This window comes from Mobula birostris, chromosome 25, assembly GCF_030028105.1.
Source record: "Mobula birostris isolate sMobBir1 chromosome 25, sMobBir1.hap1, whole genome shotgun sequence".
NCBI lineage: Eukaryota > Metazoa > Chordata > Chondrichthyes > Myliobatiformes > Myliobatidae > Mobula > Mobula birostris.
The window spans coordinates 6950210-6976057 of record NC_092394.1 but is presented as its reverse complement, the minus strand read 5'-3'; the positions used below and the strand labels follow the sequence as shown (position 1 = coordinate 6976057).

Below are 25848 nucleotides of genomic sequence, written 5' to 3'. Positions count from 1 at the left end.
AGGACCTACTTTCTTGCTGTTTGACTATGAATTTGGAAAAAGTAATTAGTTTGGTCCAGTGAATGATTTGCCATCCAAATCTACTTAATTTGAAAGCTATATTTGGTCTCAATTTGTTAATTATTCTTACACTTGAGCAGTGGATATTCAGCATTAATAATTATTTAAATCTTTGTTCATTTGTTTAAATTTTATTCAGTGAAATCAAAATCACATTGCTTCTTGTATCCAAAAGTATATCCTGCCTATATCTTCCAGATGCTGGACAAACTGCAAAGTCGCTGGATGCTCACAGGATTATGGGGGAAGCTGGAGGAAATAAAGACAGTCATTGTCGAGTCAAAAGGAGGTGACAAAAGTGACTTTGATGCATTGCTGCAGTCGTACTATAACGTAATAAAGGATGGGGAAAACAAAGGTACTTCAGAAAGGAACTGGCAGTCAAAGTTAAATCAGCAGAAATATTTAGCTTTTTGACCTTTAGACAGAAATACAATCAAATGTACAAGCTGCTATGGAAATGGTGGAACCGGGTTCATTTGCAACGTTTGAGAGAAACTAACATGGATAGAAAGGGTATGGAGAGCGATTGTCCAGGTTCTGGTTAATGGGACTAAACAGAATAACAGTTCAGAATGGATTATATGGGTTGAAGGGCCTGTTTTGTGCTGTGGTACTTTGTCTCTAATCAGTGGATTAAACCTTAAAATTGGTTCTTGAATCTAGAAATAGGAGAAACCCCTTATCTGACTATGTCATGTGAAATTTAATACAGCCTACTCATAAATGTGCAAATGATTTCAGGTGTTGTTCATTAGCAACTATGGATATATTAGTTATATTTCAATGATAAAATGAATATGTGAAAGAAATATGTGTATGATTGCTTGGCTTAATAAAGAACTATTATTTATTTTCCGATGTTAGGGTGCCACGATAGAGTAGTGATTGGCAAGATGCTATAACAGCTCAGGACGTTGGGGTTTGGAGTTCAATTCCAACATTATCTGGATATAGAACATAGAATAGTACAGCACAGTACAGGCCCTTTGGCCCACAATGTTGTGCCGACCCTCAAACCCTGCCTCCCATATAAGCCCCCACCTTAAAATCCTCCATATACCTGTCTTGTAGTCTCTTAAACTTCACTAGTGTATCTGCCTCCACCATTGACTTAGGTAGTGCATTCCACGCACCAACCACTCTCTGAGTAATATCCCCCTTGAACTTCTCACCCCTTACCTTAAAGCCATGTCCTCTTGTATTGAGCAGTGGTGCCCTGGGGAAAGAGGCGCTGGCTATCCACTCTATCTATTCCTCTTATTATCTTGTACACCTCTATCATGTCTCCTCTCATCCTCCTTCTCTCCAAAGAGTAAAGCCCTAGCTCCCTTAATCTCTGATCATAATGCATACTTTCTAAACCAGGCAGCATCCTGGTAAATCTCCTCTGTACCCTTCCCGATGCTTCCACATCCTTCCTATAGTGAGGTGACCAGAAATGGACACAGTACTCCAAGTGTGGCCTAACCAGAGTTTTATAGAGCTGCATCATTACATCGCGACTCTTAAACTCTATCTCTCGACTTATGAAAGCTAACACCCCATAAGCTTTCTTAACTACCCTATCCACCTGTGAGGCAACTTTCAGGGATCTGTGGACATGTACCCCGAGATCCCTCTGCTCCTCCACACTACCAAGTATCCTGCCATTTACTTTGTACTCTGCCTTGGAGTTTGTCCTTCCAAAGTGTACCACCTCACACTTCTCCGGGTTGATCTCCATCTGCCACTTCTCAGCCCACTCCTGCATCCTATCAATGTCTCTGCGATCTTTGACAATCCTCTACACTATCTACAACACCACCAACCTTCGTGTCGTCTGCAAACTTGCCAACCTACCCTTCTACTCCCACATCCAGGTCGTTAATAAAAATCACGAAAAGTAGAGGTCCCAGAACAGATCCTTGTGGGACACCAATAGTCACAATCCTCCAATCTGAATGTACTCCCTCCACCACCACCCTCTGCCTTCTGCAGGCAAGCCAATTCTGAATCCACCTGGCTCAACTCCCCTGGATCCCATGCCTTCTAACTTTCTGAATAAGCCTACTGTGTGGAACCTTGTCAAATGCCTTACTAAAATCCATATAGATCACATCCACTGCACTACCCTCATCTATATGCCTGGTCACCTCCTCAAAGAACTCTATCAGGCTTGTTAGACATGATCTGCCCTTCACAAAGCCATGCTGACTGTCCCTGATCAGACCATGATTCCCTAAATGCCTATAGATCCTATCTCTAGGAATCTTTTCCAACAACTTTCCCACCACAGATGTAAGGTTCACTGGTCTACAATTACCCGGACTATTCCTACTACCTTTTTTGAACAAGGGGACAACATTTGCCTCCCTCCAATCCTCCGGTACCATTCCCGTGGACAACGAGGACATAAAGATCCTAGCCAGAGGCTCAGCAATCTCTTCTCTTGCCTCATGGAGCAGCCTGGGGAATATTCCGTCAGGCCCTGGGGACTTATCTGTCCTAATGTATTTTAACAACTCCAACACCTCCTCTCCCTTAATATCGACATGCTCCAGAACATCAACCTCACTCATATTGTCCTCACCATCATCAAGTTTCCTCTCATTGGTGAATACCGAAGAGAAGTATTCATTGAGGATCTCGCTCACTTCCACAGCCTCCAGGCACATCTTCCCACCTTTATCTCTAATCAGTTCTACCTTCACTCCTGTCATCCTTTTTTCTTCACATAATTGAAGAATGCTTTGGGGTTTTCCTTTACCCTACTCGCCAAGGCCTTCTCATGCCCCCTTCTTGCTCTTTTCAGCCCCTTCTTAAGCTCCTTTCTTGCTTCCCTATATTCCTCAATAGACCCATCTGATCCTTGCTTCCTAAACCTCATGTATGCTGCCTTCTTCCACCTGACTAGATTTTCCACCTCACTTGTCACCCATGGTTCCTTCACCCTACCATTCTTTATCTTCCTCACCGGGACAAATTTATCCCTAACATCCCGCAAGAGATCTCTAAACATCGACCACATGTCCATAGTACATTTCCCTGCAAAAACGTCATCCCAATTCACACTCGCAAGTTCTAGCCTTATAGCCTCATAATTTGCCTTTCCCCAGTTAAAAATTTTCCTGTCCTCTCTGATTCTGTCCTTTTCCATGATAATGCTAAAGGCCAGGGAGCGGTGGTCACTGTCCCCCAGACGCTCACCCACTGAGAGATCTGTGACCTGTCCCGGTTCATTACCTAGTACTAGATCTAATATGGCATTCCCCCTGGTCGGCCTGTCCACATACTGTGACAGGAATCCCTCCTGGACACACTTAACAAACTCTGCCCCATCTAAACCCTTGGAACTAATCAAGTGCCAATCAATATTAGGGAAGTTAAAGTCACCCATGATAACAACCCTGTTATTTTTGCACCTTTCCAAAATCTGTCTCCCAATCTGCTCCTCTGTATCTCTGCTGCTACCAGGGGGCCTATAGAATACCCCCAATAGAGTAACTGCTCCCTTCCTGTTCCTGACTTCCACCCATATTGACTCAAAAGAGGATCCTGCTACATTACCCACCCTTTCTATAACTGTAATGGTATCCCTGACCAGTAATGCCACCCCTCCTCCCCTTTTTCTGCCCTCTCTATCCCTTTTAAAGCACTGAAATCCAGGAATATTGAGAATCCATTCCTGCCCTGGTGCCAGCCAAGTCTCTGTAATGGCCACTACATCATAATTCCATGTATGTATCCAAGCTCTCAGTTCATCACCTTTGTTCCTGATGCTTCTTGCATTGAGGTACACACATTTCAGCCCTTCTACCTTACTGTCTTTACACCGTTTATTCTGCTTCTCTTTCCTCAAAGCCTCTTTGTGTGTTAGATCTGGCTTTACTCCATGCACTTCTTTCACTGCTCTATCGCTCTGGGTCCCATCCCCCTCGCAAATTAATTTAAACCCTCCCGAACCATGCTAGCAAACCTACCTGCAAGGATATTGCTCCCCCTCGAGTTCAGGTGCAACCCATCCAATCTGTACATGTCCCACCTTCCCCAGAAGAGATCCCAATGATCTAAAAATCCAAAACCCTGCTCCCTGCACCAACTCCTCAGCCACGCATTCAACTGCCATCTCCTCCAATTCTTACCATCACTGTCACGTAGCACTGGCAGCAATCCTGAGAACGCCACCTTTAAGGTCCTGTTCCTCAGCCTTCTGCTTAGTTCCCGAAACTCACACTTCAGGACCTCATCCCTCTTTCTGCCTATGTCGTTGGTCCCAACATGTATCACGACTTCTGGTTGCTTTCCCTCTCGTACCAGGATGTCGTGCACCCGGTCAGAGACATCTCGGACCCTGGCACCCGGGAGGCAACAAACCATGCGGATGTCCTTCTCACGTCCACAAAATCTCCTGTCTGCTCCCCTGACTATAGAGTCTCCAATGACGACAGCTCTCCTCTTCTCCGTCCCACCCTTCCGCACCACAGGGTCAGACTCAGTGCCGGAGGCCCTGCCACCGTGGCTCACACCTGGTCGGTCGTCCCTGCCAACAGTATCCAGGACGGTAAACTTATTATTCAGGGGAATGGCTACAGGGGTGATCTGCACTACCTGTCTGCTCACCTTCGCTTTCCCCCCTCTGACTGTCACCCAACGACCTGCTTCCGACAGCCTAGGTGTGACTACCTCCCTGTAGCTCTCATCTATGACTGCCTCATTCTCCCTTATGAGTCGAAGGTCATCCAGCTGCTGCTCCAGATTCCTTACACGGTCTTCCAGATCGCTCAGCCGTATGCACTTCTGGCAGATGTGACTCTGCAGGAGTGGGGAGTTCCCCCAAGACTGCCACATCTTACATGAGAGGCACATCACCGTCTCAGGAGACATTGTAAAAACTAACTGCGAGCTAGCTTGTTCTCCGCCTCTTCTCGTCGAAGCCTCTCGAGTCAAAGCCTCAAAGCTGCACTCCTTCACTGGCCGCTTTCCTCTGGAATGCATGGGTTTTCTCCAGATTTTCCAGTTTTCCCCCACAGTCCAAAGATGTACTTGTTAGTATGTTAACTGGCCATTGTAAATTGTGTCCTGATTAGGCTGGGGTTAAATCAAGGATTATTAGGCTGTGCAGCTGGAAGAGCTTATTCCATGCGGTATATCTAAAAAAATAAATAACAAGCTGTATGTCAGATGTTCATCTTAAGTAGAACAGTGCTTAATTCTGGTGACAACATTTTGTGGTATGTCTTAAAACCCTCCCTTGTGCTTACCAATATATTCTCATGTAATAAGATTAATCTCAATGCTTTTATCTGTTTGATTATTTTCTATTTTAAAACTTATAAACTGATATCAATGATACTTTTCTCATACCATGGTTTAGTAGTATTTTTAACAAGTATTGTCCAGTTGCACTTACATCCATAGTGATGAAGTGTTTTGAGAGGTTGGTGATGAAACATGTTGACTCCTGCCTGAGAAGCGACTTGGATCCACTCCAATTTGCCTACCGGTGCAACAGGTCCACAGCAAATGCCATCTCACTGCCTCTTCACTCAACCCTAGAACATCTAAGCAGCAAAGATACATATATCAGGATGCTCTTTACCAATTACAGCGCAGCATTCAATGCCATCATATCCTCAGAATTAATCAATAAGCTTCAAGACCTTGGCCTTAATACCTCTTTGTGCAATCGTTGTCGTCTGAACCCTTAGTGCCTAGCTGGCACATGGGGCCTCCTCTTTGTGCAATTGAATCCTGGATTTCGGGACCCTAGTGAGTTTGCATTGGCAGCAACATCTCTACGGATTCCAGCAGGTGCACCACAAGGCTGTATGCTTAGCCCCCACTCTACTCACTTTACACTTATGACTGTGTGGCTAAGCATAGCTTCAATGCCATATTCAAGTTTACTAATGACACCACTGCCGTAGGCCAAATTGTAGGTGGTGACGGATCAGCATATAGGAAGGAAACTGAAAATCTGGCTGAGTGGTGGCATAACAACAACCTCTTACTCAGTGTCAGCAAGACCAAGGAGCAGATTACTGACTTCAGGAGGAGGAAGCCAGGCCATGAGCCATAATCATTGGAGAATCAAAGGTGCAGAGAGTCAGCAACTTCAAATTCCTCGGTGTTGTTATTTCAGAGGATCTGTCCTGCGCCCAGCACCTAAGTGCAATTGCAAAGCAAGCATGGCAGCGCCTCTACTTCCTTAGGAACTTGTGAAGATTTAACATCACGTCTAAAACTGACAAACTTCTATAGATGTGTAGTGGAGAGTATATTGGCTGGCTGCATCACAGCCAGATATGGAAGCATCAATGCCCTCGAAAGGAAAATCCTCCAAAAGTAGTAGATACAGCCCAGTCCATTACAGGTAAAGCCTTCCCAACCATTGAACATATCTACATGAAACATTACAGGAAAGCAACATCCATCATCAGGGACCCCTACCTACCATCATGCTCTCTTCATGTTGCTACCATCAAGGAGAAGATGCAGAAGCCATCAGGCTCTTGAACTACAGTTGATAACTTCACTCAACTTCACTTCATAATTGAAATATTCCCACAACCTATGGACTCATCTTCAGGGACTCTTCATATGCTTAATATTTATTGCTTATTTACTTATTGTTATTATTTCTTTATGTTTGTATTTGTGCAGTTTGTCTTTTGCACATTGGTTGAATGCCCAATTTGGGGCAGTCTTTCATGGATTCATCTATTTTGGATTAATGAGTATGCCAGCAAGAAAATGAAGCTTGGGGTTGTATGTGGTGAAGTACTGTGTATGTACTTGGATAATAAATTTGCTTTGAACTTTAAAGTGTTCCTTTTGACATCTCCTTTTGTCTTAATGGCAATTCCTTTGATTTCCTTCAGTTTATTTCATAATCCCCTAACACTGATGAAACGTCATTATTGAGAGCAGTTCCTATAGTCATTAATAACAACGTTATTATTAATACTTTGTGCAGAGGTTGCACACTTTAATGCTATAATTTTGTCTCTCTTTTATATCATTGGTTTGCAATCAACATCTGATAATATATTGCTTTCTGTCAGTATCATAATTTCATCCTAAGGTATACAAAATGGGAGTAGAATTGGTTGCTCAGCCCATCGAGTCTGCTGTACAATTTGATCATAGCTGATTTATTTTCCTTTCCATGCTCCTGCCTTCTCCCCATAACCTTTCGCATCCTTACGAATCAACGTCTACTTTAAATATACCCAATAACTTAGCCTCCACAGTGGTCTGTGGCAGTGAATTCCACAGATTCACCATTCTCTGGCTAAAGAAAGTAGTCGTCATCTCTCCTAAAGAGATATCTTCTACTGAGACTGTGCCCTCTGGTCTTTGACTCTTCCAATATTGGAAACATCCTTCACTATCCTTCACTTCCACTCTATCAAGGCCTTTCAATATTTCATAGGTTTCAATGAAATTCCACCCCCCCCCCCACCCACTATTCTTCTAAACTCCTGTGAGTATAGACCTAGAGCTGTGAAATGCTCCTCGTACATAAACCTTTTCATTCCTGGGATCATTCTCTTAAACCTTCTCTGGATCTTCTGCATTGCCAGTACATTCTTTCTTAGATATGGAGCCTGAAACCACTGTCAATACTCCAAATATGGTTTGACCAGTGCCTTAAAAAACATTACATCTGTGCCTTTGTCTTCCAGTCCTCTCAGAATGAATGCGAAGATTACATTTGCCTCCCTTATTACCTACTCAACCTGCAAGTTAACCTGTGAAGTTTTTCAGTTATTCAGTCCAAAATAATCATGACAAATATATTGAATAGAGCATAGCAGTTAGTGTGACACTATTACAGTCCTGGGTATCAGAGTTCGGGGTTCAATCCCAGCATACTTTATAATGAGTTTGTATGTCCTGTCTATGGGATACATAAATTTCCTCTGGGTGCTGTAGTTTCCTCCCACATTCCAAAGATGTACGATTAGTAGGTTAATTGGTCATTGTAAACTGTCCTGTGATTAGGCTAGGGTTAAGATCAGGGCTTACCATTGGATCTCTAAAATATACATTCTCCTGAAATTGATATACATTACTTCCTGATTATTTAGTTTTGACCTTGTCCAGTGAAACGATGAGTAACCTGCTACCATTTTTAAGTTACTGCCTATACTTATTTTTCAGAGAAGACACTGTAAGCTTTTAAAAAGGCACAATAAAAACAGTTTAATTACAAACCCCATTTCCAGAAAAGGATGAGATATTTTCCAAAATGCAATAAAAACAAAAATCTGTGATATGTTAATTCACGTGAACCTTTACTTAACTGACAAAAGTACAAAGAAAAGATTTTCAATAGTTTTACTGACCAACTTAATTGTATTTTGTAAATATACACAAATTTAGAACTTGATGGTTGCAACACACTCAACAAAAGTTGGGACAGAGTTAAAATAAGATTGAAAAGTGCACAGAATATTCTAGTAACACTGGTTTGGAAGACTCCACATTAAGCAGGCTAATTGGTAGCAGGTGAGATATCATGACTGGGTATAAAAGTAGCGTCCATCAAAGGCTCAGTCTTTGCAAGCAAGGATGGGTCGTGGCTCACCCCTTTGTGCCAAAATTCGTGAGAAAATTGTTAGTCAGTTCAAAAGAAACATTTCTCAATGCAAGATTGCAGAGAGTTTAGGTCTTTCAACATCTACGGTACATAATATTGTGAAAAGATTCAGAGAATTCAGAGACATCTCAGTGAGTAAACGGCAAGGTTGGAAACCACTGTTCAATGCGCGTGATCTTCGAGCCCTCAGGCAGCACTGCCTAAGAAACCGTCATGTTACTGTGACAATTATAGCCGCCTGGGCTCGGGAGTACTTCGGAAAACCATTGGCACTCAACACAGTCCATCGCTGCATCCAGAAATGCAATTTGAAACTGCATTACGCAAGAAGGAAGCCATACATCAACTCTATGCAGAAACGCCACTAAGTTCTCTGGGCCTGAGTTCATCTCAGATGGACCGAAAGACCGGAACCGTGTGCTGTGGTCAGATGAGTCCACATTTCGGCTAGTTTTTGGAAAAAATGGGCGTCGAGTTCTCTGTGCCAAAGATGAAAACGACCATCCAGATTGTTATCAGCGAAAGGTGCAAAAGCCAGCATCTGTGATGGTATGGGGGTGCATCAGTGTCCACGGCATGGGTGAGTTGCATGTATGTGAAGGTACCATTGACTCTGAGGCGTATATTAGGATTTTAGAGAGACATATGTTTCCATCATGGCGACGTCTCTTCCTGGAACGTCCATGCTTATTTCAACAGGACAGTGCCAGACCACATTCTGCACGGGCTACAACAGCGTGGCTTTGTAGACACAGAGTGTGTGTGCTTGACTGGCCTGCTGCCAGTCCAGATCTATCTCCTATTGAAAATGTATGGCGCATCATGAAGAGGAGAATCAGACAACGGAGACCACGGACTGTTGAGCAGCTGAAGTCTTACATCAAGCAAGAATGGACAAAATTTCCAATTGCAAATCTACTACAATTAGTATCCTCAGTTCCAAAACAATTAAAAAGTGTTATTGAAAGGAAAGGTGATGTCACACAATGGTAAACATGCCTCTGTCCCAACTTTTGCTGAGTGTGTTGCAGCCATCAAATTCTAAATTTGTGTATGTTTACAAAATACAATTAAGTTGAAAATATCCCAACTTTTCTGGAAATGGGGTTTCTATAAAAGGGGACTCAGTTAACCTTACCAGCCTGGAGGGAAACTCTCAGATTTGGAATAGCCTTTCGTTCTTCATAGTAGAAAGTAAAATTAGGCGAATGTTAAACAGGCTACTGATTCAATCCTGTCACTTTTTGTATGAAGTTGCAGCCAGCATTATAATATTTACTTCCAGTAACTAAGAGCACGGGTATCCCATAAGTAATTTCATCTTGCTATGTTGAGGACCTGTTAAACACAAGGTGGTTGTTTTACTGATATTACTGTACTTAATTACTAAGCAGCACTGTAGCAATATAATTTGATTTGATGAATATTTAAAGTGCATTCTTTGATAGCTTAATCAGCATAATTGTACTGAACAATGTTAACAAAGGATAGCTCTGTCTAGCGGAATTAGTCCTTACTCTTAATAATTTCTCCTTTGGCTGCTCCCACTTCCTCCAAACTAAAGGTGTAACCATGGGCACCCATATGGGTCCCAGCTATGCCTGCCTTTTTGTTGACTTTGTGGAACAATCTATGTTCCAAACCTATTCTGGTATCTGTCCCCCACTTTTCCTTCGCTACGTCGACAACTGCATTAGCGCTGCTTCCTGCACACATGCTGAGCTCGTTGACTTCATTAACTTTGCCTCCAACTTTCACCCTGCCCTCAAGTTTACCTGGTCCATTTCCTACACCTCCCTCCCCTTTCTAGATCTTTCTGTCTCTATCTCTGGAGACAGCTTATCTACTGATGTCTACTATAAGCCTACTGACTCTCACAGCTATCTGGACTATTCCTCTTCTCACTCTGTCTCTTGCAAAAATGCCATCTCCTTCTCGCAATTCCTCCGTCTCCGCCGCATCTGCTCTCAGGATGAGGCTTTTCATTCCAGGATGAAGGAGGTGTCCTCCTTTTTTTAAAGAAAGGGGCTTCCCTTCCTCCACCATCAACTCTGCTGTCAAACGCATCTGCCCCATTTCATGCACATTTGTTCTCACTCCATCCTCCCGCCACTCCACTAGGAATAGGGTTCCCCTTGTCCTCACCTACCACCCCACCAGCCTCCGGGTCCAACATATAATTCTCCGTAACTTCTGTCACCTCCAATGGGATCCCACCACTAAGCACATCTTTCCCTCCCCCTCCCCCCCCCCCGCTTTCCGCAGGGATCGCTCCCTACGCGACTCCCTTGTTCATTCATCCTCCCCCATCCCTCCCCACCGATCTCCCTCCTGGCACTTATCCTTGTAAGCGGAACAAGTGCTACACATGCCCTTACACTTCCTCTCTCACTACTATTCAGGGCCCCAGACAGTCCTTTCAGGTGAGGCGACACTTCACCTGTGAGTCAGCTGGGATGAAATACTGCGTCCGGTGCTCCCGATGCGGCCTTATAGACAATAGGTGCAGGAGTAGGCCATTTGGCCTTTCGAGCCACCGCCATTCACTGTGATCATGGCTGATCATCCACAATCAGTATCCAGTTCCTGCCTTATCCTCATAACCTTCTATATATTGGCGAGACCCGACACAGACTGGGAGACCGTTTCGCTGAACACCTACGCTTTGTCTGCCAGAGAAAGCAGGATCTCCCGGTGGCCACACATTTTAATTCCACGTCCCATTCCTGTTCTGATATGTCTATCCACGGCCTCCTCTACTGTCAAGATGAAGCCAAACTCAGGTTGGAGGAACAACACCTTATATTCCGTCTGGGTAGCCTCCAACCTGATGGCATGAACATTGACTTCTCAAACTTCCGCTAATGCCCCACCTCCCCCTTGTACCCCATCCGTTATTTATTTATTTATATACACACACTCTTTTTCTCTCTCCTTTTTCTCCCTCTGTCCCTCTCACTGTACCCCTTGCCTGTCCTCTGGGTTCCCCCCCCTCCCTTTCTTTCTCCCTAGGCCTCCTGTCCCATGACCCTCTCATATCCCTTTTCCCAATCAACTGTCCAGTTCCTAGCTCCATCCCTCCCCCTCCTGTCTTCTCCTAACATTTCGGATCTCCCCCTCCCCCTCCCACTTTCAAATCTCTTACTAGCTCTTCTTTTGGTTAGTCCTGACGAAGGGTCTCGGCCTGAAACGTCGACTGTACCTCTTCCTAGAGATGCTGCCTGACCTGCTGCGTTCATCAGCAACTTTTAAGTGTGTTGCCCTTTTAACTTCCATTTTGTGATACTTAGAAGATAATGAATGGACTATTACAATGGAACTGTTCCACATCATAATGCTTTGTGAGTTGGTTCCTGATAAGGAGGCAAGAAAATTGGGAAAAAAAAGCTCATTCATTAATTAAGTATTCTAAAGATGTATAGCTTTTTAAATTGTGGACATGCTCCGTTGGCTCCAGAGGCATGGTGACACTTTCAGGCTGTCCCCAGCACATTCTCAGACTGTGTTGGTTGTTGACGCAAATGATACAGTTCACTGTATATTTTGATGTTTCAATGTACTTAATGACAAATAAAGCTAATCTAAATCTAATCTTAAAAAAATGTATCTGAAGTATTTATTTATTAAGTATTTATCGGCATGGAACAGTTGGCTGAAGGCCCGTTTCTGTTTTGTTTAATATTTCATCATGGTGTGGGCAGGTGAATTAACATCGTAACACTTATCCCATTACAGATAAGTTATTTGTTGAATTAATGCATTATGATTGGAGGAACAGTTCAGTTTTGAAATTGTGTGAGGGACGATGAAGCTCAACTCAAAACTTATTAAATCAGGGGAATCATATGAATAATTATTATTATTATTATTATTAATTTGATCTGAAACCTGGGCTTCACTAGCAAGGCCAACAATTATTACTCAGACATAATTGCACTTGAGAATATGGTGATAAGCTCCCTTCTTGTGCTGCTGCAGCCTTTCTTGTGAAGGGTGTTTTTGGAGGGGAATTTGCAGCACAGTCCCAGAAAAACTAGTGGTATTTTTCCAAGTCAGGATGATGTATGATATGGAAGGCAAATGTAGATGTTGACATTTCCATGCACCTTGCCCTTGTTGGTTGTAGAGGTTGTTCATTTGGTAGATGCTGTTGGCGTTGTCCAATGGCAGTGTCTTTTGTAGATGGTACACACACTACAGGTATTGTGCACCAGTAGGGGAGGAAATAAACCAGTGGGGTGATGGAACAAGTATAAAACTTCTTGTGTGCATTTAGAATTGTTCTTATCCTTCAAACTCCCATTTTGTGCCCTGTACATGATGGCAAGGTTTTGATTTCGGATTGTCAAGAAGTGAAGTCATTTGCAGCAGGATACTCTGCCTCTGACCTGTTGAAGCCATAGTATCTATGTGGCTGGTCCACTTAAACATTTGTTCAGTGGTAATCTACAGAATATTAATGGTTGAAGGAGGCTTGGAAATGGTGATGTCAATTTACTTAGGTGGTTAGACTCTTGAAGGAGAATGCCATGTTACTTGTAACATATCAGTCCAAGCCTGATCTGAATGGTAGTTTGGTCTTGCTGGATATTGGCGGGGACTCCTAATTTTCTGTTGAATTGTGAAAGAAATGAACATTATGCAGTCAGTCTTAACTGTCTTCACCTTAAAATGGAAGGAAAACCATTCATGAATCAGCTGAAGATGGTTGGGCCTAGGACACTGCCCTGGAGGAATATCTGTAGTTTTATCCTGGACTTAGCCAGCTGTTGCAAACATTTTCCTTCGTGCAAAGTATGGTTCCATGAATTGGAATGTTTTAATTTTGCTCATGAACTTCAGTTCAAATTAATGCTGTATTTGGTCAAATAGTTTCTTGACGTTTAGGGCAGTCCCTCTCATCTTAGCTCTGAAATTTAGTCCTTTTGTTCACATTTAGACAGATGCTGAAGTTGTGATCTTGGTGAAACCCAAAATGGGCATCAGTAAGCAAGTTATTGGTGAGTAATGGTTTCTGTTATCATTCTTGATAATACTGTCCATCACAGAGCTGATATTTGAGAGCAGAGTCTGAGTAAGAATTAGCTAGGTTGGATTTGTCTTGTGCAGTTTTCCATTTTAGGTTCCAGCACGGTTACTGTACTGGAACAACTTGGCCAGAGGTATAGGTCATTAGTGCTGCAGCTGTCTGGTTTCATAGCCTGCTATTGTAGTAAAATTGTTTTGAGTCACGTAGCTTGAAAAAAAATCCTAATTATAACAATTTTTTGGGCTAGTTTACACGTTTACAGTTGACTCTACATGTAGGCAAATGTGAGAGAAGTAAGTGGCTGTTAAGAAAACACTTCAACAAAAACATATTTCAAGCTGTACATTTTGTGGAATGTTTCCTATTGACTAAAACCAGTGCAAACTAAATTGCATCTTTAAGCCCTAAAAGGCTGAAGTTTGCGGAACCTTTTAGTCCCAGGTCAAAATGGTTAGATATACACATCAGGTAATCTTTTGTGAGTTGATTTATGTTTACCTTTTTAATCTTCTTTTTGGCAAATGTGTTGTTTTTTTTTGTTTTTGTTCTTAGGTGGAGCTCTCTTGGTAGCTGTTTGCAGGGGAAAAGTCAGCGAAGGGCTTGATTTCACTGATGATAATGCTCGTGCGGTAGTTACAATAGGAATTCCTTTTCCAAATGTCAAAGACCTTCAGGCAAGTAATCTAAACTAAGAAAAAAGCCAAGAAAGGCAGCTCAAACCTTTCCACTCACATCAAAACCCATAGAAAATGTGTGTGGGTTTTAACAGAGTTGCATGCAATATGTTAGCAGCTTTGTTATTGTGAAGTTTACGCAACTGGATATTTGTCTCCAAAATACTATTATGTAGAAATAATATTAAGTTGAGGTTTAAAGAAAATCAAGTTTCTAAAAGCACATCAATTGCAATCTTCACTTAAAGCCATTGTAAATTAATTAGCAACTTACATACATTAAAGACAATTACATTAAAGTTGCAATTACAATGAATATTACAATCTCTGTTATAATTTAGTATATTTTTAATATTTTATGATGAATGGAATAGTTTCTATTTGAATTACTACATTCATCCGCTGTGCTCATCCCATCTTTCTGCCACCTAACATTGATAGAGTTCCTCTCATCCTTATCTACCAGGCCATGAGCCTCCATATCCAACACATCTTCCACAACTTTCACCATCTCCAAAGGGATCTTACCACCAAACATCTCTTTACCTCCCCCTTTCCACTTGGTGCACCTTATATTCAGTCTGGGTAGCCTCCAACCTGATGGCCTGAATATCAATTTCTCATCTGGTTTAAAAAAAAATTCCCTTCCCCTTTTTTTTTCTATTCCACACTCTGGCCTCTTACCTCTTCTCACTTGCCTATCACCTCCCCTTGGGTCCCCTCTTCCTTCCTTTCTCCTGTAGTCCACTCTCCTCTCCTATCACATTCCTTCCTCTCCAACCCTTTACCTTTCCCACTCACCTGGCTTCACAGATCACCTTCTAGCTATCTTCCTTCCCCTCCCCCTTCCCACCTTTTTACTCTGGCATCACCTTCCCAGTCCTGAGGAAGGGTCTTGGTGCAAAACATTGACTGTTTATGTATTTTCATAGGTGCTGCCCGATCTGCTGAGTTCCTCCAGCATTTTGTGTGTGTTGCTTCAATTAGAACATAATGTTTGCAAAACCATCAGATTGTCAGAGGTTTATAATTTTCAAAAATATGTAAAAGCTAATGTGATTTCTTTCATGAAGTCATGATACATATCTACATGCTCTATTGAAATGTTATTTCAATTATATAATTTTATATAACGGATCCATCACATGTGAGCCACAAGCAGGTATTTCCATAAGACCATAAGATATAGGAGCAGAATTAGGTCATTTGGCCCATCAAGTCTGTTCTTCCATTTCATTATGGCTGATCAAATTTTTCTCTCAGCCCCAATCTCTTGCCTTCTCCATGTATCACTTCGTGCCCTGACCAATCAAGAATCTATCAACCTATTCCTCCACAGCTTCCTGTGGCAAAGAATTCCAGAGATTCTCACTCTCTGGCTAAAGAAATTCCTCCACATCTCCGTTCTAAAATGACGCCCCTCTATTCTGAGGCTATGTCCTCAGGTCTTAGACTCTCCCATCATAAGAAACATCCTCTTCACATCCACTCCATCAAGGCCTTTCACCATTCGATGAGTTTCAATGAAAACAGCCCTCATTCTTCTGAATTCCGGTGAATACAGGCTCAGAGGCATCAAACGCTCTTCCTATGACAAGCCATTCAATCCTGGAATCATTTCTGTGAACCTCCTTTGAACCCTCTCCAGTTTCATCATATAAAGGGCTGAAAACTGCTCACAATATTCCAAGTGAGGCCTCACCAGTGCTTTATAAAGTCTCAATATTACATCCTTGCTTTTATATCCTAGTCCTCTTGAAATGAATGCTAACTTAGCATTTGCCTTCCTCACCACAGACTCAACCTGCACATTAACCTTTAGGGAATCCTGCACAAGGACCCAGGTCTCTTTGCACCTCCGTTTTTTGTATTTTCTCTCCATTTACAAAATAGTCAACCCTTTCATTTATTCTACCAAAATGCGACACCATACACTTCCTGACACCGTATTCCATCTGCCATTTCTTTGGCCATTCTCCTAATCTGCCTTAAGTCCTTCTGTAGCCTCTCTACTTCCTCAAAACTATCTGCCCCTCCACCTATTTTCATATCGTCTGCAAACTTTGCAGCAAAGCCATCAGTCTCATTATCCAAATCATTGACATATATTGTAAAAAGTATCAATCCCAACACAGACCCTTGTGGAATGCCACTAGTCACCAGCAGCCAGCCAGAGAAGGCTCCCTTTGTTTCCACTCTTTGGCTCCTGCTAATCAGCCACTGCTTTATCTGATGTAATACCATGGGCTGGTAGCTTGTTAAGCAGCCTCATGTGTGGCACCCAGTCAAAGGCCTTCTGAAAATCCAGGTACACAATACCAATCAATTCTCCTTTATCTATCCTGTTTGTTATTTCTTCAAAGAATTCCAACAGATTTAAATAATTTCCACTTGGGATCAACAAAGTACTTATTATTATTATTGAAACACAAGTCCCAAGTCTCAAGTCCAAAACAAAGACATCCACGAGTTCCCTCATCGAGTTCCAATATGCAGATGGCAACAGTGTTGCAGTTCTTTCAGAAAACTGTCTACAACAGATTCTGACTGCCTTCAACCGTGCATACACGAAACTTGGACTTACCATCAATTCCAAGAAGACTCAGATCATCTATCAACCGTCACCAATTGAGACAAATTGGATAGAACCATCAATTCAACTTGGCGAAACAACCCTGGAAAACGTGGACCACTTTCCATATCTTGGAAGTCACCTCTCTTCCAGTGTCGACCTTAATGACGAGATCCAACATTGTCTTAAATGCGCTGGAACAGCTTTTGGACATCTCCAAACAGAGTCTTTCATGACCGTGACATCCGAACAGACACCCAAATGTTACGCTCCTGTATGCATCAGAAACCTGGACAACATACTGACAACATCTGAAGGCACTTGAAAAGTTCCATCAACGCTATCTTCGAAACATCTTAAATATCAGTTGGGAAGATAGAAGAACCAAAGTCAGTGTGCTAAATGAAGCAAAAACAACAAGCATTGAAGCCTAAGCATTGAAGCCTACGTCATCAAGAACCAACTAAGATGGAGCGGTCATGTTGTTCGGCTGAAAGACGAACGTCTGCTGAAACAAATCTTCTACTCCCAGCTTAAAGAAGGCAAACGTAAAAGAGGCGGACAACAGAAAAGATTCAAAGATGTCTTAAGAGCCAACATGAAGAAATGTAACATCAATATCAACAATTGGGAAACCAATGCCAAGGACAGGAAACTCTGGCAAGTCATCATCCGAGAAGGAACAGCAACTTTCGAAGCCAACAGATGTGCAGAATTAGAAGAAACGAAAAGAAAATGGAAAGAAAGGCAGCAACAACCAAAGCCTGATCTGCCATCTGGAACTACCTGTCCTGAATGCAGAAGAACTTTCAAAGACAAGATCGGACTCATAAGCCACTTGAGAGCCCATAAGTAGATCAACAGAACGAAGACCATCATCCTCGACCTCGAGGGATAGCCATGACGACGATTATTATTAGATTTGTCAAGCAAGATTTTCCCTTCAGGGAACCAAACTGATTATAGCCTATTTTATAAAGTACTTCCAAATACCCTGAGACCTCATCCTTAATAATCGACTACAACATCTTCTCAACCACTGAGATCAGACTAACTGGCCTGTAGTTTCCTTTCTTCTGCCTCTTTCCCTTCTTGAAGAGTGAAGTGACATTTGCAATTTTGCTGTCTTCCGGAACCATTACAGACCATTCCAAAATCTAGTGATTTTTGAAAGATCATTACTTCTCCTCCACAATCTCTTCAGCCACCTCTTTCAGAACTCTGGGGTGTGTACCATCTGGTCCAGGTGACATCCACCTTCAGACCTTTCAGTTTCCCGAGAACCTTCTCTCTAATTATGGTAACTTCACACACTTCATGCCACCTGACATCTGGAGCTTCCACCATACTGCTAGTGTCTTCTACAGTGAAGACTGATGCAAAGTGCTTATTCAGTTCATCCACTATTTTCTTTACCTCCATTACTACCTCTCTAGCATCGTTTTCCAGCAGTCCAATGTCCACTCTCACCTCTCTTTTACACTTTATATGTCTAAGGAAACCTTTGGTATCCTTTTTAATATTATTGACTAGCTTACTTTCGTATTCCATCTTTACCTTTTTAATGACTTTTTTAGTTGTTTTCTGTTGATTTTTAAAAGCTTCCTAATCCTCTACCCACTAATATTTGCTCTATTATATGACCCCTCTTTGGCTTTTATGTTGGCATTGACTTCTCTTGTTAGCCATGGTTGTGTCACTTTCCTTTAGAATACTTCTTCCTTTTGAGTTGTATATATCCTGTATCTTCCAGGTTGCTTGCAGAAATCCCAATCATTGCTGCTCTGTCATCACCCCTGCCAGCGTTCTTTTCCAGTCAACTCTGACCAACTCCTCTCTCATGCCTCTGTAATTCGCTTTACTCCACTGTAATACTGCTACACGCAAACATGAGGAAATCTGCAGATGCTGGAATTTCAAGCAACACAGATAAAAGTTGCTGGTGAATGCAGCAGGCCAGGCAGCATCTATTGGAAGAGGTACAGTCAGTGTTTTGGGCCGAGACCCTTCATCAGGACTAACTGAAAGAAGAGATAGTAAGAGATTTGAAAGTGGAAGGGGGAGGGGAAGATCCGAAATGATAGGAGAAGACAGGAGGGGGAGGGATGAAACCAAGAGCTGGACAGTTAATTGGCAAAAGGGATATGAGAGGATCATGGAACAGGAGGCCTAGGGAGAAAGAAAAGGGGGACGGGGGAAAAAAGCCCAGAGGATGGGCAAGGGGTATCGTGAGAGGGACAGAGGGAGAAAAAGGAGAGAGAGAAAAAGAATGTGTGTATATAAATAAAAAACAGATGGGGTACGAGGGGGAGGTGGGGCATTAGTGGAAGTTTGAGAAGTCAATGTTCATGCCATCAGGTTGGAGGCTACCCAGACGGTATATAAGGTGTTGTTCCTCCAACCTGAGTGTGGTTTCATCTTGACAGTAGAGGAGGCCATGGATAGACATATCAGAATGGGAATGGGACGTAGAATTAAAACGTGTGGCCACTGGGAGATCCTGCTTTCTCTGGCAGACAGAGCATAGGTGTTCAGCAAAGTGATCTCCTAGTCTGTGTCGGGTCTCGCCAATATATAGAAGACCACATCGGGAGCATCGAGTGCAGTGTATCACCCCAGCCGACTCACAGGTGAAGTGTCGCTTCATCTGGAAGGACTGTCTGGGGCCCTGAATGGTGGTGAGGGAGGAAGTGTAAGGGCATGTGTAGCACTTGTTCCGCTTACAAGGATAAGTGCCAGGAGGAAGATCGGTTGGGAGGGATGGAGGGGACGAATGGACAAGGGAGTAGCGTAGAGATCGATCCCTGCGGAAACCAGAGAGGGGGGTAGTGAAAGATGTGCTTAGTGATGGGTTCCCGTTGGAGGTGGAGGAAGTTACGGAGAATTATATGTTGGACCTGGAGGCTGGTGGGGTGGTAGGTGAGGACAAGGGGAACCTTATTCCTAGTGGGGTGGCAGGGGGATGGAGTGAGAGCAGATGTGCGTGAAATGGGGGAGATGCGTTTGAGAGCAGAGTTGGTGGTGGAGGAAGGGAAGCCCCTTTCTTTAAAAAAGGAGGACATCTCCCTCGTCCTGGAATGAAAAGCCTCATCCTGAGAGCAGATGCGGTGGAGACGGAGGAATTGCGAGAAGGGGATGGCATTTTTGCAAGAGACAGGGTGGGAAGAGGAATAGTCCAGATAGCTGTGAGAGTCAGTAGGCTTATAGTAGACATCAGTAGATAAGCTGTCTCCAGAGATAGTGACAGAAAGATCTAGAAAGGGGAGGGAGGTGTCGGAAATAGACCAGGTAAACTTGAGGGCAGGGTGAAAGTTGGAGGCAAAGTTAATGAAGTTAACGAGCTCAGCATGCGTGCAGGAAGCAGCGCCAATACAGTCGTCGATGTAGCGAAGGAAAAGTGGTGGACAGATACCAGAATAGGTTTGGAACATAGAATGTTCCACAAAGCCAACAAAAAGGCAGGCATAGGCAGGATCCATATGGGTGCCCACAGCTACACCTTTAGTTTGGAGGAAGTGGGAGGAGCTGAAGGAGAAATTATGAAGAGTAAGGACCAATTCCGTTAGACGGAGCAGAGTGGTGGTAGAGGGGAGCTGGTTAGGTCTAGAATCCAAAAAGAAGCAGAGAGCTTTGAGACCTTCCTAATGAAGGATGGAAGTGTATCGGGACTGGACATCCATGGTGAAAATAAAGCGGTGGGGGCCAGGGAACTTAAAATCATCGAAAAGTTTCAGAGCGTGAGAAGTGTCACGAACATAGGTAGGAAGGGATTGAACAAGGGGAGATAAAACCGTGTCGAGGTATGCAGAAATGAGTTCGGTGGGGGAGGAGCAAGCAGAGACAATAGGTCTGCCAGGACAGGCAGGTTTATGGATCTTGGGTAGGAGGTAGAAACGGGAAGTGCTGGGTGTAGGAACTATAAGGTTTGTAGCAGTGGATGGGAGATCCCCTGAGCGGATAAAGTCGGTGATGGTGTGGGAGACAATGGCCTGGTGCTCCTTAGTGGAGTCATGATCGAGGGGTAAATAAAAGGAGGTATCCACGAGTTGTTGCTGTGCCTCGCCAAGGTAGTGGTCAGTACGCCAGACTACAACAGCACCCCCCTTATCGGCGGGTTTTATAGTAAGGTTAGGATTAGAGTGGAGGGCAGTGTGTTCGGAAGGAGTGCGGTGAAGTCGAGACGGTTGATGTCCCGTCGGCAGTTAGCAATAAAGAGCAGGCAGAAGACCAGAGCGGGGTGTCCATGAAGAGGAGGAGGGTTGAAGACGGGAGAAGGGGTCATCGGTGGTGGTGGTGGGAGAGTCCTTGCCGAAGAAGTAGGCTCGGAGATGGAGCCGGTGGAAGAAGAGTTTCGCGTCATGGCGAACACAGAACTTACTAAGGTGTGGGCGAAGGGGACTAAGGTGTGGGCGAAGGGGACAAAGGTGAGGCCCTTACTGAGGACAGAGCGCTCTGCCTCAGATGGTTGAAGGTCAGAGGGGATGGTAAAGACCCAGCAGGGATGAGAACCTGGATCAGAGGGGGGGAGGGCGAGGGAGGCCAGGGGTGTCAGTGGAGAGGGGAGGGGGAGGGTAGGGGTAAGAGGAAGATGGAGCCTCTGAGGGCCCAGGAGCTGATGATACTGATACATCTGGTTTTAGCTTCTTCAGCAGTTCTCTTTTTAGCATTATGCACCCCTTTGTTCTCTTTGCCTGTAATTTAAAAAGATAAATTAGGACATTTATTGTTGCATGCTTCTCTGATTTGTATTGTTACATGAATGAAATTGCCGGAGAATATTACTGGTAGATACAAAGCAGCTTTTTTATTCGACAAAATAATGTGCAGCAGGCATCTTATGGAGACACTTTCGGTGGAAAGATCTGCTGGCCCAGTGTGGGGCTCGATATTTATGTGGGCCGGCCTGTGCTTCTAACTTCAATAGGCAAATAGAACTGAAGACTGATTCATTAGAACTGAATTACTATCTGCTATACTCGCATAACTCTAGAATACTCCCTAACAGGTCCCACCACTCAATATCCATTTACTGTACATGTTGAGTTATAATAATGACGTCTGAATTTCCTATCTGTATCTAGTGTGTTTTTCCATTTTGGAATGTAATTGTGGAGTTTTGCTTCTTATTCTGTAGTTTGTATATTGTCACAGTTCACTTTTTTTTCCAAATGAAAATTCAGAAGGATGATTAGTATGCTGCAGGGGTCATTTTTTTCCGTACAATGCATTCATTATTATAATTAAATTATTATCCTCTTCCACATAGTGCTATCTATTTAAGATTTTATATTGATTGATCCAAACTAATTTTGGTGTTACATAATTTCTTGTTGGAGGTTTGAGCCACAGGTGTGAAACATGGCTTATAGAACTCTGAGATTATTTCCATCTTCTTTTATAGTGAACGGAAGGAACAAGCACAAACTTTCTGTTCCTTTATTTATAGGACATTGATGCTCTGGTGAAATTAGTATTTATTTTCCATCTTTGATTAAATGGTACTGTACCCTTTATGTGGTGAAGGTAATGCATATACTTAATTACACTTATGCCCTGTGGGTGTTGAAAAGGATTTGTGAATTAGAAGATAGGTTATTCACCACAGGATATACTGAATTTGACCTGCTCTTGTAGCCATTGTGTGAATATCTTTGTTCTAGTTATATTTCTAAATCAATGTTGACCCTCCTCTGAAGGATGTTAATGGTCAGGTTCTCGGTGATGATAATGCTTTTAAATGTCACAGTGTGGTGATATAACTTAAGGAGAATCAAATTGGCTGAAGCTTGGTTTACTGAAATCTCAGAAAGTGCAACAATCAGTAATCCACAGCACTTCTGACTGAAGATGGGTGCAAGTATTTAAATTTTATCTCTTGCACTTACTGTCAGTTACGTGCTGTTTTTGAGGATGGTGATCTTCGAGTGCCTTCCCATGTTTAATTGCATATAGGCAGAAGTTCTGATCTGTTGGCTGTGAGATATATATTTATTTAAGATTATGTGAAATTTATATATTCTATTAATATACAGATTTTGGTAAATTGGTTTATTGTCATATGTACTAAAGTACAGTAAAAAGTGTGTCTTGCCTACCATTCATACTGATTAAAGCAGTGCAGTGAAGTCGTATAGGCAAGACAGTAACAGAATGCAGTAAAGTGTTTCAGTTAGAGAAAATACAGTGCAGGTAGATATTAAGATAGATTGTGAGGTCAAGAGCCCATCTTATTCTGGGGAACCATTCAATAGTCTTTTAACAGCAGGATAGAAGCTGACCTTGAGCCTGGCGGTACATGCTTTCAGGCTTTTATAACTTCTGCCTGATGGGAGGGGGAATGGGTGCACTGTCCCTCTTCTTGAAATCAATGACCAGCTATTTTGTTTTGCTGACATTGGGAGAAAGGTTATTGTCATGACACCATGTTGCTATGATCTCTATATTCTTATACTTCGACTTATCATTATTTGAAATACAGTTCACTATGGTGCTATCATCTGCAAATTTGTAAAATTAGAGCAGAATCTGACTAGCAGCTATGAGTGTACAATATATGGAACAGAATAGAGGGCTGAGGATGCAGCTTGTGGGGCATCAGTGTTGAGCATAGCTGTGTCAGGAGTTTTGATGCCTATCCTTAAAGATTGTGGTATGTTGGTCAGAAAGTCAAGGATCTAGTTGTGAAAAGAGATGTTGAGTCCCAGGTCTAGAAGTTAGGAGATGAGTGCCCTAGTTAGTTTCAAAACCTAGTAGATTTGTTTTTGCTTTTGTAATGAAGGTATGTCTTTGAATATTTAGAGATAATAGAAGAATCAAATTGTAATTCAGCCAGTTAAGGCCTGTATTTTCTCATGAAATTTTCTACTTTTGGAAATTTGGTGTGAAATTCATTTTGCTAAGAACATGAAATTCCCTGAGGGTTCTTCATTTGGGGGTCTCTAGAAGCAATACTTGTTATTTTTATGAACATCTCGCATAACAGTTTGATTTTTAAAAATTATAGATGAAATTATATCTTTCAGTGTTGGTTGAGGAATGGCAATTGTCAACTCAATGCATTGCAATTTTTCCAAAATATCAGTTTTAAAGTTTGTAGAAGGGGGAAAAAGAAGTAAAGTAATAAGTCTGTAAAAATGACAGTTCATTCACTGTTTTCTCTGTTTATCGTGTCCTTAGCAAGTTGCAGTGACCTTTAAGATTTTACTTTCGATCAAACAGTGCTCAGAAATTGAAAACTGGAGCTGTCACCTTGGGTATTCTTAACGATGATTGACTCTTATAGTTCACCTTAGACACAGTGGCATGAAGCATATCACAGTGATGTACCTCCAGGGAAGCTGTTTGAGTTTTCTTCATTTCTGCTTGGCTGACAGTAGATTGCATTTGCCGCTCATAAGAGAGTTTTGGTTGTATTAGATTTTAATCATGTCACTTGTTCAGAATTCCTGGAAGCAACCAAGATTGAGATGAGTATATGAGAGCAGGGTAAATTTGTATCATAATTTCTTGAAGCATAAAGTTTTGTATTTATCAGAATGTCACAATCTGTGTTACTATTCACTGCAAGTATCTATGTATTACCTCAGCACTGTCAAATATGGACAGTTTGGAGAAAAATAATGTGATAACCTTCCACACAGCTGGACAACAAATTCTTAATTTATTTCAAATATGATTGGTAAAGTGCTATTTTCTGTAATTCTTCTATGATCTTTATCATTTCAGATAGAATTACACTAGTTAGCTGACTCATGGATTTGGAAGGGTTTAATCTATGAGAGTGCCAAGAGTTATTCTCAGTTTAACGGTGACTAATTGCAAATGTGTTTTCCAACTTCTGTTTTGTAAAAATTAGTGCAAAGGTCATTATGAAAAATTATTGCTATCACATTTGTACGGTTAAATATGTCTGCAATTCTGAATTGATTGTTTTTTATAGCAGACCATCAGAAAACTATTTGAATTGTTTGTGAGGTAAGCTTATCATTATCTAAGTGTAATGATGATCCCAAATTTCAAAAATATGTTTTTGAGTGTACAGCACTTCTATTAATTAATATTTTTTGTTTTTCAGATGTAACTTAAATTATTTAACACCTGAATGACAAGATTAAAATAGTTTCTGTTTGATTTGTTATTGTGCAATTAATTAAGTTGTTTGGTTGGAAGGCTGCATAAATTTGAATTGCTCAATTACTTGTTCAATAACACATCGTATCGACTGAAAAGGAGTGTAGTTCTTTGGTTTGGTTGCAGTTTTGTCCAGTTTTATTTTTTAAGACTTGCTTTTCATTTCATTGTTGTCCAGGTGGGATTCCCTCACTACATGCTTTCTACTTTCAACCAGGAAGACGGATTATCTATAGCATGGACTCTTCAGTGTCTATATTCACTCGATGGCAGTATAATTTTAGTTAACTTGGATGCCAATCCATTCCTCTCTTGCATTTTATTAATATCCATTCCAAGTGAACTCTCAGGACTAGGTTAAATAAATTAATTTTATTCACCCTGTTAATTTGGTCATGTGAGTAAATGGGATATATACTCGGTAGCTACTTCATTAGGCACACCTGTGCACCTACTTGTTAATGCAAATATTTAATCAGCCAATCATGTGACTGCAACTCAATGCATAAAAGCATGCAGACATGGTCAAAAGTTGTTGCTCAGACCAGACATCAGGATGGGCTACAAATATGACCTTGATCATGGAATGACTGTTGGTGCCAGACGGATTGGTTTGAGTATCTCAGAAACTGCTGATCTTCTGGGATTTTCATGCACAGAGGTTTGTAGAGTTTACAGAGAATGGTGCAGAAAACAAAAAAGATCCAGTGAGCGGCAGTTCTGTGGGTGAAAAAGGTTGTTATTGAGAGAGTTCAGAGGAGAATGGTCACACTGGTTCAAACTGACAGGAAGGTGA

General features: G+C 42.2%; 1 protein-coding gene across 1 annotated transcript in view; it reads left to right on the top strand.

Annotated features, from left to right (window-relative positions):
- Nucleotides 1–25848, top strand: part of brip1 (BRCA1 interacting helicase 1) — a 295612-nt gene that overhangs the window by 180398 nt on the left and 89366 nt on the right. Inside the window, exons 15-16 of the mRNA XM_072243257.1 lie at nucleotides 259–418; nucleotides 14229–14350. Of these exons, the coding sequence (XP_072099358.1) occupies nucleotides 259–418; nucleotides 14229–14350 (282 nt within the window). The remainder of the gene's footprint in view (nucleotides 1–258; nucleotides 419–14228; nucleotides 14351–25848) is intronic.